This window comes from Rhyacophila brunnea, unplaced genomic scaffold, assembly GCF_057557595.1.
Source record: "Rhyacophila brunnea isolate RB1 unplaced genomic scaffold, BYU_Rbru_1.0 scaffold_1, whole genome shotgun sequence".
In the NCBI taxonomy this organism is placed as follows: Eukaryota; Metazoa; Arthropoda; class Insecta; order Trichoptera; family Rhyacophilidae; genus Rhyacophila; species Rhyacophila brunnea.
The window spans coordinates 37,149,152-37,164,028 of record NW_028232751.1 but is presented as its reverse complement, the minus strand read 5'-3'; the positions used below and the strand labels follow the sequence as shown (position 1 = coordinate 37,164,028).

The 14,877-nt window shown below is 35.8% G+C and overlaps 1 protein-coding gene across 1 annotated transcript in view; it reads left to right on the top strand.

Moving 5' to 3' along the window:
* Window positions 1–618: 618 nt before the first annotated feature.
* The window catches only part of AcCoAS (acetyl coenzyme A synthase), a 46,304-nt gene continuing 32,045 nt past the window's right edge, over window positions 619–14,877 (top strand). The window contains exon 1 of the mRNA XM_085943623.1: window positions 619–1,043. Coding sequence (XP_085799749.1) covers window positions 730–1,043 — 314 coding nt within the window. The 5' untranslated portion in view covers window positions 619–729. The remainder of the gene's footprint in view (window positions 1,044–14,877) is intronic.

Below are 14,877 nucleotides of genomic sequence, written 5' to 3'. Positions count from 1 at the left end.
CACCGCATTAGAAATATCCAACATTTAATGGAATAAGAACAGTGACGTCCCATGAGGGTAGGCAGATAGAGCGTCGCTTGGGGACGGCAGTTACTCGAAGGGCGGCAAATCGAGGAGAATCATTTCGTATAAGTATATAGAAATAGCTACCTAAACTTAAAAACGAAAATATATTTACATTAATAAATTCAGCTCACTGGATGGAAAAAAAATGTATTAATTATTGACTGTAATTTTTTTCGATCGAGTTCGCGATTTCTAGTTTACTTCCGCTGCCCTTTGACGTCCACGGTGACAAGAAACGACACCGTGCACGGATGATACAAAATACTGTAAGAAAAAAATGGGGCGAGATTTTGGCGCTGCCCAGGGGCGGCATTTTGTCTAGGGACGTCACTGAACAAGAATATGAGTTTTCTTACGTCATGCACCACCTTACACAAAATCTTGGCGGCGCCCATGGTTATTTCAAAAAAAAACGACTAGAGCATTTTTATAAAGGTACTTACGTATAATAATTTTTAACATTATTGAAAGGAAACTCATATAATAGTTTATGATAGATAGGTACCTACTTATTTTTATATGTGGTGTGCGCAAGCGCAATTTGTACATTATTTTACGCGAATGTCAGTCGACAAGCGACAGTTGACGTTGTAACTCCGGCGTGCTAGTGTCAAAACGGTTCCGATTATTCGAATTTTCCCTTTACTATAAATCTAAATCAACATGCCTTCTGATCAGGCAACCGTGTACAACCCAAATCCTTGGGTATCTAATAATGCCTTCATCAACAGTATGTCCCAGTACGAGGAGATGCATAAGAAATCTCTGGAAAATCCTGAAGCGTTTTGGGGTGAGATCGCCAAGCAATTTCACTGGGAAACGTCAGCCGACGAGGGAAATTTTCTCGCCTACAATTTCGATATTTCCAAAGGACCAATTTTCACCCGTTGGATGAACGGAGCAAGCACCAACATTTGCTACAATCTATTGGACAGGAATATTAGAGTTGGAAACGGTGATAAAATTGCATTTTATTGGTGAGTCATGATTAGTTACCTTATTTACAGTCGTATTTTATTGTTAATATTTATTATATTGATGAATTAAAGCATTCATAAGAATTACCACGAATGATAAAAAATATCTTTACGCACAAATTTATAAAAATAAGCATGCATTACATAAAATCAGAATATTTGAAAGAATTGTAAGATTAACAGTTCAATAATGAAAATAATAGATACAATGAAATTAATTCTGAAATTTTATCGGTTAGTAGGTCGGAAAATTAATGTGCTGCCTGTATATTTAATAATTAATAAAATATAATATAGTGAGCGGATTCGTTGCCATGTTGTCTGTTTTCAATTTCTAGCTTAAGGAAACGATAATTTTCTATGAATTCTAATGTTTTCACACAAAATTGGGCGCTTTGAATCGATATCGGTTGTATAGGTATGCGAGTAGATTTTACATTGGAACAGGTCAGGGATTTTTCATGAAAGAGCGAGATGGGAAAGCGCCATCTATTGATCCAATTTTAGCACGTTCACTGCGTGGATAATAAATAATATTATAATATTACGTATGTATTTTGTTCATAATATTATGTAGACGGCGTGGCGTTACTATTATCAACATAATAAAAAAAATACATAACTATAAAATCATGAATTATTATGATTGCAAAATGGACAATGTAGCATTACGTATACCTATCCAATCCAATTTATTATAAACAATGTACATACTACTTACAGTCAGGAATCAAGTCAGAAGACAAGTAGTAGGTACATAATAATATGAACATGATCATTTTCTAAATTTGTATGTAATGTGTACGAATACTATTGTGATCAACATTTAAAAGTTGCTAATATGATTAGGTATATTTCCGATCTTCGAAACGAGCCTAAATAGTGAAATTATTTGTTACAATACATGTTTTCTTTTAATAAATTATTCTCGTTGTTTGTAATGGGCGGTCTCCTTAAAACCGCAATAGAAACAGTTAATCGATTAAAATTACTAAGTCGCTGAAAAATACATTATGCAATAATTGTTTTTCATTAATATAGGTAGGTACTTACATCTTTACAGTAGGGATCCCCGATAGAATTTACAATCTCTGGATAAGGGGATTAGTATTTTTTCAATCTCGAGATAAGTCAAAAAAGTGAAATTTAGACTGAAATAAAACAAAATGCAGTACCTATCTGATACTGAAATCATACACATAAGATTTATTATTAGGTATTAGGTACTAACACATTCTTGATTGCTAAATGAATAAAAATAAAGTTTTATAACTCTGCATCTACACATTTTATTCGGAAAATTCACATTCATCTGAGATTCTTTTTATTATTTACAAATTAAAACTTTCTTCAATTAATTACACTTCTGTAGTACCTAGACCAAAAATTTTATTTCTTCAAAACATTCGAACAAGATGCACGGACAAATATCGAAATTGTAGAATATTACTTTATAACCTTTACGCAGGGATTATAAATACTTGTAAACTACTATTTTTCTTTTTAACGAGATTTAATATTACTAGCGGCGCCGGCTGGCAAGAGCCAGCTGTCTCGCTAGCCGGTATACGCTGATTACTCAATATAACAACGCAATTCATAGAACCAATAGGAATATTAGCTTAAAAAGACCTCCATATAGCAGTGGATTGATTCAGGTCAATGACGATGGACACTATATAAATAAAGTCAGTCCAGGGCTTGAAATGAACTGGAGCGCTGTTCCGGTTCGTGAAATCGGTAAAATTATCGCTCCGTCTCGTGGAAAAAATATTTGACCGTCTGAGCAAGATAGGCCATATAACAGAAAACTAACACATTTCTTTTTAAGAAATAAACATACAATTTGATAAAACTATGTAAATATCTTCAGAAAACTGTCGAGCGCTCGGGTTCGTAAACTTTTCCATTTCGCGTGCTGAAAGTCACCAATTTTGATAGTAAATGGAATCAGCTTGGAGAGGTACTCCAGTAGGGAATGAACTCAGACTAATGATTAAAATGCAAATTATAAATAAAAGACGTCAAATATCTTTAGGTTTTTAAAATGTGTCTATTTTCACCAAAAAAGATGCATATTTATCACAAAATGAGTGAAAAATAGGTATTGCCCAAATCATAACAAAACCCCTGCATAAAAGTAGAGGTTCTAATAGCTCCTGATTAGAAGTAAAAATAAGATACGAACAGTGAAAAAAACAAAAAAAAATGCGCCCCCTATATATATATATATATAATATATACACACATATATTATATCTATACAAATGCACCTATAAATATTAAGGAATTAACAGAGATAATAAAAATTTAAAACTATTTGAATGCATTGATGTATTTGAAAAATTAAAATTAGATTGTTCATTTCTTTATTGTAGGGGGCCTCAAATTCAGACAGCGCAACGGGCCTCTACGTCACTAATCGCGACACTGTATTAATATTCTGTCTCATATAATCATAAATTAATGTAAAAATTTGAAGATTAAAAAGGACATATTATATGACATATATACTATAACATATTATACATCTTAACTATAAAATTTACAGATAGTTCAGACATAGCTCCCAAAGATACTAAAATACATGAATTTTAAATACGAGTATAACAACCTGACCATGTTATAAATATTTTGACTACATTTTTTAAAATAAATAGTACCTATCTAAACTAAATATTGATTATCTACATAAAATATAAAAGATCTATAATATGTTGCACAGGATCGCAATTTATTTTGATATAGATATAGTAAATACAGTAAATTTTTAATTAATAATCTCAATATTTAAAAAAAATATCAAAATCAACGAATGAACATCTGATATACAATATAGGCAGGGCTTTTTTTGTCATGTAACGCAGTGGAACGGCGTTCCGGCACCTTTTTTCACGGTGTTTTTAATATTACAAATGAAATTAGACGAAACAATGTTCGCGCTTACATAGTACAAATTAATTTTCCTGAATCATCTCACATGAAAAGACATAATCCTGAAAAACTATCGCGTTTTATATATGCATTGAATGCTATTACCATTTCTTCAAGTTAATGTGAACGCGAATTTTCGCAAATAAATCTAATTATTACCCCAATAAGAGCTTCGTTGAAGACCAAAACAATTTCGGCACTTTTGTTCATCAAACTCGTTGGAACACCTTTGACACTTTTCGATCCTTCAAAATGTTGATTGGTGGTTACTCAGTAGAAGACATTCGGCCATAGACTCTATCAATAAGAAAAGGAATCGAGATGATTTGCCAGACGAGAATTGGACTGAACTTTGGAAATTTAATGCCCCGACAAAGTGAGGATTGACAGGGCTCTAGTCTGGGGGATCGACCAGATAAGTGAGATAAACGCACATCACAAATTTGCTCTAATCGTAAAAAAAATCGCCTGCGGCACTAAATTCCTTCGGGTTTATTAACATAAATATTTAGTTGTATAATTGCATTTTTTGATTGATGTTTGTTGATACACTCAATACCTTTAATATTACCTCGAACACCATTTGAAAAATGCTACTATAGAGCATCACACTACTTTTAACCTTAGTGATAGGTAGGGGGCCCTCTCAAGTCAAGCGGAGACCCTGAGCGGTAAAAATTTCGGGGGCCCCGAATTCAAGAAAGAAACTTTTATTAATTTATTAACATAACAGATAACGAAGGTACTCGTAATAGAAATTAAATAAAACAAACATATTTTTAAATAAATTTTCGTCTTGCTTTATTACTTGCAAATTCGTCAATTATTTTGGCAGTGTCAATTCGGTTAAAAAATTCTTACTCTATATACAAAATGGCCATACTATTTAATCTTTCTTCTCCCATGGTACTTCTCAAATATTTTTGTACACGCTTTAAAACAGAAAACGATCTTTCACCTGACGCATTAGATAAGTCTTCTAATGCCGGTCGACCTATTGTGAGTCACTTCCTCTCGGTTATTGCTGAAACAACATTCACACAACGTTAGGAAAAATGATTAGTCTTTTTTTTTATTGTTCAGAATAATAAATAAAGTAAACGATGAACTGCACCCAATCACATAAATTATCAAAATCCGTCTGTAAGACGATAATTATTTAAAGACAATCCAAGATCTTGAGGCCACTTGGTACCTCGGGGCCCCACGCGGCCGCTTAGTTCGTTTACCGCTAGACCCGCCCCTGGGCCCGCTTCAGGATGTGGGGACCATGGAAATCACTATATACTTTTATTTAAATGTATGATACGCGTATGATGTGCATGAATTGAGTTTCGGCACCCATTTTTTTTAATAGGTAAGGTACCTTCTCTTTATAAATTAAATTGCTGTAGGTACTCAAACATTTGTTTAAATTTTACTTAATTTTAAATATGCGAAATTAAAATCACCCCAAATATTATTTATGCAAATTTTTATTTCAATATCCTACTTGATAACGGATGACATAAACTATAAATCCTAAAATGTGTAGGTACAGTCCTACAAACTTATCTAAAGAACGGTCAAAAATGGAACTACGAACTACCACATGGCCGCCATTTTGAAAACATCATTCGAATGTCAGATTCTGTCCAGTTGAGAGTCTTGATTGGGTAGTTTTCGGTAGTGGCTCCTCCATCCATTCTTTAGATCAGGGGTCGGCAACCTTGTTGCCACGAAGGGCGCAATACAAATTTTGACCATAGCCGGGGGCGCATAATATACCTATACATATATACACTTTTCTTTAAAGCTGATAACTATTAAAAATCCATAAATACCTACTACTTAAAATCTTGATATAACCACGAAAATCACAGACATGTGCTTTATTAATATTATGGACTTCTATAAATTAAACACCATATTAATCAATCAATTAATATTTATTTAAGAGAAGATACATACAAATTTTGGTGCGTTGTTGTGCGCACGCCCGCGAAGGTTTCTGAATTAGTACAACCTCCTTCTTCTTATATTTTATCTTATTCTATTCGTTTGCGTTCCTATACCATTCACCCGATCGCGATGAAACTTTGGTCAGTTGTTGTGCACTCACCCGCGAAGGTTTCTGAATTAGTAGGTACAACCAGTGCTTTTTTGAAGTTATACTTCTTTTGGCGTGTTTGGGAAAACAGATCAGAATGTTATTTTTACGTGTGACGCGCCGATGTAACGCTTTTGGCATGTTACCGTCCGCGATGTAACACATAATTTGTATAATTTATATTGCATTCGGGTTGCGTAATACTTTGAAATATTTATCGCTGTGTTAGGCGGATTCAAATTTGTTTCAAGTTTGTTGTAAAGAATTTTTATCAAGATTTGAGGCTATATTTATGTAAGTATTATTTATGAGTAAAATTATACACTTATCAATAAATGAATAAATTTTGTGAATTTTGAGTTGGTAAATAATTATTATGATTATATTCATTTCGGTCTCAAGGCTACATGTTAAACCAGCGGCGCTCCAATAAGCGGCTCTTTTCCTGAGTGTGTAATTTAACAAGATAATTAAAATAGTAAAGTAAATAATATTAATAAATACGGAATGAAGCAATAAGATAATTTTAAACCAGCGGCACTCCATTTCAACTTCCTACCAATAAGAAAAACCAATAATTTGGATAGTTCGATGAACTAAAGAAACACTTTTATTTATTTTGTGAACCTGATTCTAAATCACCACACCAGAGCTAGTCGAAGAGTCTAGGTTATCACAAGTTTTGTTTATGTTTTGTTACGCCAAAGAAGTATAACTTCTAACGCGCGTACGTATAAGTACACACACCGACTTTATTTAAAAAAAAAAACAAAGGTGTCGGAACTCACTTATTGCTAAATTTCTTACCTACTAAAGAAAAGTATATTCAAATATCGTTTTTAAAGCAACTTTTCCTATGCGACGAAGCGCATAAAAATGAAACAAACAAACAAATAAAAATAAACAACTAAAGTTGTAAAAAATTAAATTGGAAAAACATATATTTGAATAAAACCACAACCTGAAGCGGGCCCTCAGTCCAGGATCTTTTGCGGTCCCCTACCTATCACTAAGGTTAAAGCAGTGTGACGCTCATTAGTAGCATTTCCAAAGGGTATTCGAGCTAAAATTAAGGGTATTTAGTGTATCAACAAACATTAACCCAAAAAATGCAATTACACAACCACATATTTTAAAATGCTAACACGCTTGAAGAAAATTAGCGCCGCAGGTGATTTTTTTGCGATTAGAGCAAATTTATGATGTGCGTTTATCTCACTTATCTGGTCAATTCCCCAGGCTAGAGGCCTGTCAGCCCCCCACAAATCGTCTCGACTCCTTTTCTTAGTATTAGGAGTATATGGCCGAATATCTTCCACTGAGTAACCTCCGATCAACGTATTTTGAAGGATCGAAAAGTGTCAAAGGTGTTCCGACGAGTTGATAAACAAAAGTCACGAAACTGTTTTGGTCTTCAACGAGGCTCTTATTGGGGTTATAATTAGATTCAATTGCAAAAAATTCGCGTTTACATTCACTTGAAGAAATAGTAATAAAATTCATGCATATATTAAACGCGATAGTTTTTCAGATATGTCTTTTTCTATGACTATATTCTAAAACATTAGATCGAGAGGTTTAAAAGAATACTATTTTATGTACTATACAAATGTAAAAGTAAAAGTACAGTGTAAAATACTTTATGCAGTCATCAAATGTTTAAAATAAATATAAAGGATAATAAGGCTTCAAAAGTATGTAAATAGATTATCTACAATGTTTACGAAATGTCCATTATGCTCTGAAAATCCCAAAAATCTCCATTTTGACCTACGTGGCGTACGTGGGCCCTTAAGGAACTTTCAAATTGTCACATCACCAATACGAACACAGCTATGTGTATGCAAATACCATCAATAGAACTGATTTTTATCGCAAAACGAAGAAAAGTGACACCCACATTGAGAAGTATAATACCCTGCTACTGATTATCCTGGAAAAGATATAAGGCCGCAGGGGTGTTTATTTTGAGTACCTAGTTGATGTCACCTATTATAAATTGGGTAAACATTATAGATGTATGGATGTTCTGAAAAAATTAATACATACATAGGAATACGATACTATCGCTACCAGAAGTACACCATATTATTATGGTTCAGGGTTGGCCAACATTTTTACGTGCGCGTGCCAAATTTTCCCAAATATTGTTTTTCGACTGTCTGAAAAAGAGGTTTTTAATAAGTCTATTGAAAATGTTTAAGAATTACAATTGAGTTCTTGGGGTTCTATTTTCCACCGTGTAGAACTGACCAAATGCATATCCTTTATTCTTTGGATATTTTTTCCTTGTTTTCAAAATTTTCAAAGAGATCGTGGGAATATTTTAACCACATTTCTTTCATATATTCCTCATCACTTAACGGTTTTCAATTTGTTAGCAATTATGTTTCCGGCAAAATAACAAGCAATAACAATAATGTCAATGGCAGTGCTGCCAGCTTAAAAATGTATAGGTGTACGGAAAGATGAAATATAACTGAGAAGTCCAGAAATACTATGTACCTACAAAAAAATGAATTTGTAAATCGTTCACGTGCCAGCTAAATTGTCGTACGTGCCACGTCTGCAACGCGTGCCATTAGTTCGCCAGCCCTGTTATTATATAGTTCTTATGACATTAATATTATCTACCCACCACCGCAAATTATCGGACCACGAGTATGATTGACGGAGAATTTGTTAGATATTTATAATTATAACAATTTATTACGAGCGATGACTTACATAATATTATCATATTTTAGTTATCATAAACATAAACCAATAATTTAAATTGTATAAAATGGATACTTCTTATTATAATTAATTTTTCAATTAATCTTTATTACATGTAATAATGTATTTATCACTATATTATGAGTGTTCTATTTTAATAATTATTTTTGCTATACCTACACAGGTTATACGAGGGTAGTCCCAGAAGTATCCGACCTAACAAAGTAAACGCAAAAAATGAGAAAAAATATTTTTATTTCTCCTCGTAGTCTCCTTTTAGGTCGATACACTTTTTCCAGCGATGTTTAAGCCGGCTCGCACATCACAATTCGCCTTGTGTGCCTAACGGCCATAAATCAAAAGTTGACAAAATTTCGACGAATGTTGCATCGTACATCCTCGCACATCTGCCCAGCGGCAAACGTCAAACACGAAAAAAGAGAAGTCTCTCGTCTGCCATTTTTATTGTGTTGATTGTATGAACAAACGTCAAACGCGGCGGCGTGAGCGAGCAATGACATTGTAGACAGAGACAAAGACAGAAATGATCGATGGCCGCCAGCTGTGCGCTTGCGCGGAGGCGACATTCCCGAGATCGACATGCACGCTTTGGCCATTGGAACTAGACGAATGTCGCAGGGTCGCAGAGTTGCAGTTGCATCTGCCAATCTGCGAAGGTCCATTTGATAACGTTTGTTTCTTGGTTTACGATGACGTCACATCGACGAATTCGTCGTAAGACGCATGCGGCGAGTTCTGATGTGCGAGCCCTCTAATAGCTTCGATACCCTGTTTAGCCGGCTCGCACATCACAACTCGCCTCGTGTGCCTAACCGTCATAAATCAAAGCTTCCGAGAACGGGCAGGCGGTGTTCCTTGATAAAACCTCGCACATCTGCCTAGCAATATCGACATTTGCCGCATCGTGCTGCTCCGAACGCGGCGACAGTCTGGAGAGAAATGGCCGTTTATGCAGCTGTGCGCTTGCGCGGAGTCGACTTCTTTTAGATCCAACATGCAGGCTGTATGATATGCGACATGTTGCATGTACGGATCGTCGAGCGTCGCAGTTGCATTGGCCAATCTGCGAAGGTCCATTTGATAACGTTTGTTTCTTGGTTTACGATGACGTCACATCGACGAATTCGTCGTAAGACGCATTCGTCGATGTGACGTCATCGTAAACCAAGAAACAAACGTTATCAAATGGACCTTCGCAGATTGGCAGATGCAACTGCAACTCTGCGACCCTGCGACATTCGTCTAGTTCCAATGGCCAAAGCGTGCATGTCGATCTCGGGAATGTCGCCTCCGCGCAAGCGCACAGCTGGCGGCCATCGATCATTTCTGTCTTTGTCTCTGTCTACAATGTCATTGCTCGCTCACGCCGCCGCGTTTGACGTTTGTTCATACAATCAACACAATAAAAATGGCAGACGAGAGACTTCTCTTTTTTCGTGTTTGACGTTTGCCGCTGGGCAGATGTGCGAGGATGTACGATGCAACATTCGTCGAAATTTTGTCAACTTTTGATTTATGGCCGTTAGGCACACAAGGCGAATTGTGATGTGCGAGCCGGCTAATAGCTTCGATACCCTGTTTAGCCGGCTCGCACATCACAACTCGCCTCGTGTGCCTAACCGTCATAAATCAAAGCTTCCGAGAACGGGCAGGCGGTGTTCCTTGATAAAACCTCGCACATCTGCCTAGCAATATCGACATTCGCCGCATCGTGCTGCTCCGAACGCGGCGACAGTCTGGAGAGAAATGGCCGTTTATGCAGCTGTGCGCTTGCGCGGAGTCGACTTCTTTTAGATCCAACATGCAGGCTGTATGATATGCGACATGTTGCATGTACGGATCGTCGAGCGTCGCAGTTGCATTGGCCAATCTGCGAAGGTCCATTTGATAACGTTTGTTTCTTGGTTTACGATGACGTCACATCGACGAATTCGTCGTAAGACGCATGCGGCGAGTTCTGATGTGCGAGCCCTCTTATAGTAAGAATCGTCGAGCTCCTCAAAATAGCCATCAACCGAAGACTCCACCTCTTCATTGTTGGCAAATCTTTTACCACCGAGCCATTTTTTCAAGTTTGGAAACAGAATATAATCCGAGGGGACTTAATCTGACGAATAGAGTGCGTGAGGAAGCAATTCGAGCTTTAACTCATTGATTTTGGCCATCGCGATAACGGATGTGTGAACTGACGAATTGTCCTGATGAAACGAAACTTTCTTTTTCGCCAAATTCGGTTGTTTTTTCTTGATTTCATCACTCAAACGCTGCAATAAGTTTGCATAATACACGACGTTGATTGATTTTCCATTCTGAAGATAATCAATGAAAATTACCCCACGCGCATCCCAAAAAACTGACGCCATGACCTTGCCTGCAGATGGAACAGTCTTCGCCTTCTTTGGAGCCAATTCTCCCCTTTCAGTCGATTGTTTTGACTGTTCATATTTGTGTGAAGCAATGGATCCATGTTTCATCCATGGTTATGAATAGACGCAAAAACTCTGCTTTATTGCTGTGAAACTTCGCCAAACACTCGATTGAAACATCCTCACCATGCTGTTTTTGTTCCATTGTGAGTGATCGCGGCACCCACCTTGGGCACAGCTTTCTCGTGTCCAAATTTTCAGTCAATATGTGATGTACAGCACTTTTTGAAATGCCTACCATGTCTACTAGCTCGCGCAATTTCAGTCGACGTTCATCGAATACCATTTTGTGGATTTTTGTCACCATTTCTGGCGTGGTCACCATATTTGGACGACCACTGCGATGTTCGTCTTGGCAGCTCGTACAGCCTCGTTTAAACTCAGCCACCCAATATGTTACTATTGTAAACAAAGGAGCAGACACCCCCAGAGTAGAATCTAGCGCTGCTTTGATATTGGTTGGACTGAAGCCTTTCAAATAAAAGTATTGTATCACATAACTATGACCAATTTTTTCTATATTTACAATTTCACTGAGAGTGTATACTGTTGATGGCTGACAAATAATTACTGAACAACGTAGCGTCGTCAAACTTCAAACTTAGGCTTTATAAGGTTGGTACTTTCTGTCATTATTTTCAAACAACACTTGCTATATATACATCAGGTCGGGTACTTCTGGGACTACCGGTATAAGAAATCGGTGTGTTATCCAATAGATTTAAGATTAATTAGGTATTATAAGTATGTTGATTTTCTTCTTTCTCATTCAATAAGTTAGTGTGTAAAAATATTGTGTCTTTATTTTTGTATGCATGTGGTGTCGTTTTTTATATACATACATACGTTAATATACATACTGATACTACCATATTAATGCGATACAAATAATATGTTTCGCCGTAGGTACTCGTGCCTAATACGTCAATGTACCTAATCATAATTACTCAGTTATTTTGATTTATTATTTACCTAAGAAACTAGTTTTCAAACACAATGTTCTAACTTTGTATGACGTTTTCCTTGGAGGATTCGGTAATACAATATTGAGGACAAGAACCGAAAGGTAATAAAGCGGAAATAATAAAATAGTATTCACAGTGTCTTGCCCTTGTGTGCATGAAATCAAGTGCACGCAGTGGAAGGTGCCATATAGTAAGCCTTTTTTGCAATACTTTCAAATCAACATTTTCATTGCCAAACTGTTTGGCGCGTGTGTCGTGAATAACTGAGTACCTATTTGCATTTCAAAAGATGCGTAAAAAATAATTTAAATCATTCATTATCATTGACCATTTACACGCAGTGCTGAACTATGACATTAAGTTCGCCTGCGTGGCTGTCTAACTCTCTAACTAATAGAAATATTGAAACGGTGTATAATTTATTAAGTTTTTTATGGCGAGTTGTATAGGTATATCTGATAAGAATCGTAAAATGTAATATTGTCACACATAAAACGTCTCAAAGTTGAAACCAAAACTGTAAATAAACCATTGAATCATATTTTGCATGAACAGAATCATCTGGATTGGCAAAACGGTTAGAGCTTGTCCAGATGACGCATGTCTCGCCGCGAGCGCATGTGGACAGCTCAATGAGGTCCCCTCTACCTCGACCGCGCGCGAGAAGTGACACGCGACGATTACGTGTGGGCGGCTCAATGAGGTCACGTGTAAATATTTGATAGTGAGAGAGAGCCATTTTCATCCTATCATGCGGCAAGTCAATCTTTTAGATCAGGCTAGAATTATGCATCTCTTTCTTACAGTGGCTGGTTTGAAGACTGAGTGATTATGAGGCCTCCACAATTAAAGTAAAATAAACTACAGAGGTACCTAGTAAACATATCAATATATCTCTCACTCTCATAATAATATAACTCGGTGATTTGTTTTTTTGTGTGTAAGTTCATTTACGTACTTATTATGTTAGAGCTAGTTGCAGAAATTTGTTTATACTTTGGGAAATATTTTATAGGTTTTTAATTTGTGTGAAATACGCATTTTGTTTAAATTGTGGTATATTAATTTTAATTTTACGACTGGTTTCAACCGTTTCGATTCCACCTTTTCAATCTTTTCATTATCCTACTATTGCATCACCTTCGTCAAATCAAATTGCCGATATTTTCTTACCGCTTGGGCATCTTTGAACGTGTCCGGAAATTTGTACGTATTCAGTTCGCCGTATCACACTTCACCGTGAAATGTTGTATGGGAAATATTTGGTCGTATATTAAAGACTGTCCAACCTCTTTGTGTCGTACTGTACTGAGATAAAATTCATGTCTAAATAAAACACGGTTCTTGTCGGTTTACATTAAGCCAGCGGCAATTTTTTTTTGAAAATAGCCGATATACCTACTTTATTATTTGTTAGATTGGGTTAGGTTAGATTTTCATTCACGAAGAAACACTATTGTCTGCAAAGCTTTACGAACAACGCGTATTTTTTTCATCCCTGTGCTATAGAGATGACCGTATAGTATTCGGTCATCTCTTTCCGATAAGAAAGCTCACGGCGAACTGTGCTACGGTGAAATGTAATACGTACAATTTACATATAACCATCTTTAACATCTTGGTTCTTTCGATAGCGATGTGAGCCACAAATCGATTAAGATTACTGATTCACTTACCATATTATAGGTATAAAGGTATATGGGAGGTAGACACATAGCTACAATAAGCTGTTCAATAATTATTCAATAAAAATAAAACATTATAACAGAACTTTATACATTTTATGGTAGTCTTCGTATAACGAGGCCAAGGCAATCTTTGTTTTCAAAGATAAATATTACAAAAGTGATTGTTTTTTATAAACTATATAATTTGTTGTAACTAGATACACATGGTAAATTTATAAAATTGATCGATTTTTTATTCAGTGTCTTAACATTTGACGTCTAATTTGAAAAATGCGTTACCTACACAGAACAGATTATTACCTACGCATGTTTAGGTATGTTTATCAAATTAATAAGATCATTATATTATAAGTCAGTAGCAGGGCTCGAAATGGACCGGAACGCACCGGAGCGCCTTCCTGTTCGTGAAATCGGTAAAATTATCGCTCCGTCTCGTGGAATAAATAATTTGACCGTCTGAACTGGATAGGCCATATTAGAAAATCTAACACACTTATTTTTATGGAAAAAAAAACACATAAGCTTTGATAACTTTACTATGTAAAAATCTTCAGAAAACTGTCGAGCGTTTTGGTTCGTAAACTTTTCCATTTCGAGCGCTGGTCAGTAGTATAGTTAAGCCCTTCCTAGATTTATATAGATGGCGTACATCATTGTATTATTATTATTTGTGTCATTCTATAAAATTGAACCCTCATTTACTTTACTTTATCTCTGTTTGTATAAAGATACATTATAATCTAAATAATTTTATCTATTTCCGCAAGCAATGACAGATCTAAACATGTAAAAATTTTCCATGTGCAATTTATTGCATTTAGTTATACTCTTCTCGGTAACGCAATTATTAATACATTACGTAACAACCCTGACGGATAAAAGGCAAATAATTAAAGTTACATACCGTTTCCACCCCAGGTCTAACCAGTTTTTTACGAAGATTATCCAATTGCTACTCTCTCAATATGGGGATTATCCTATGCTTCGAAACAC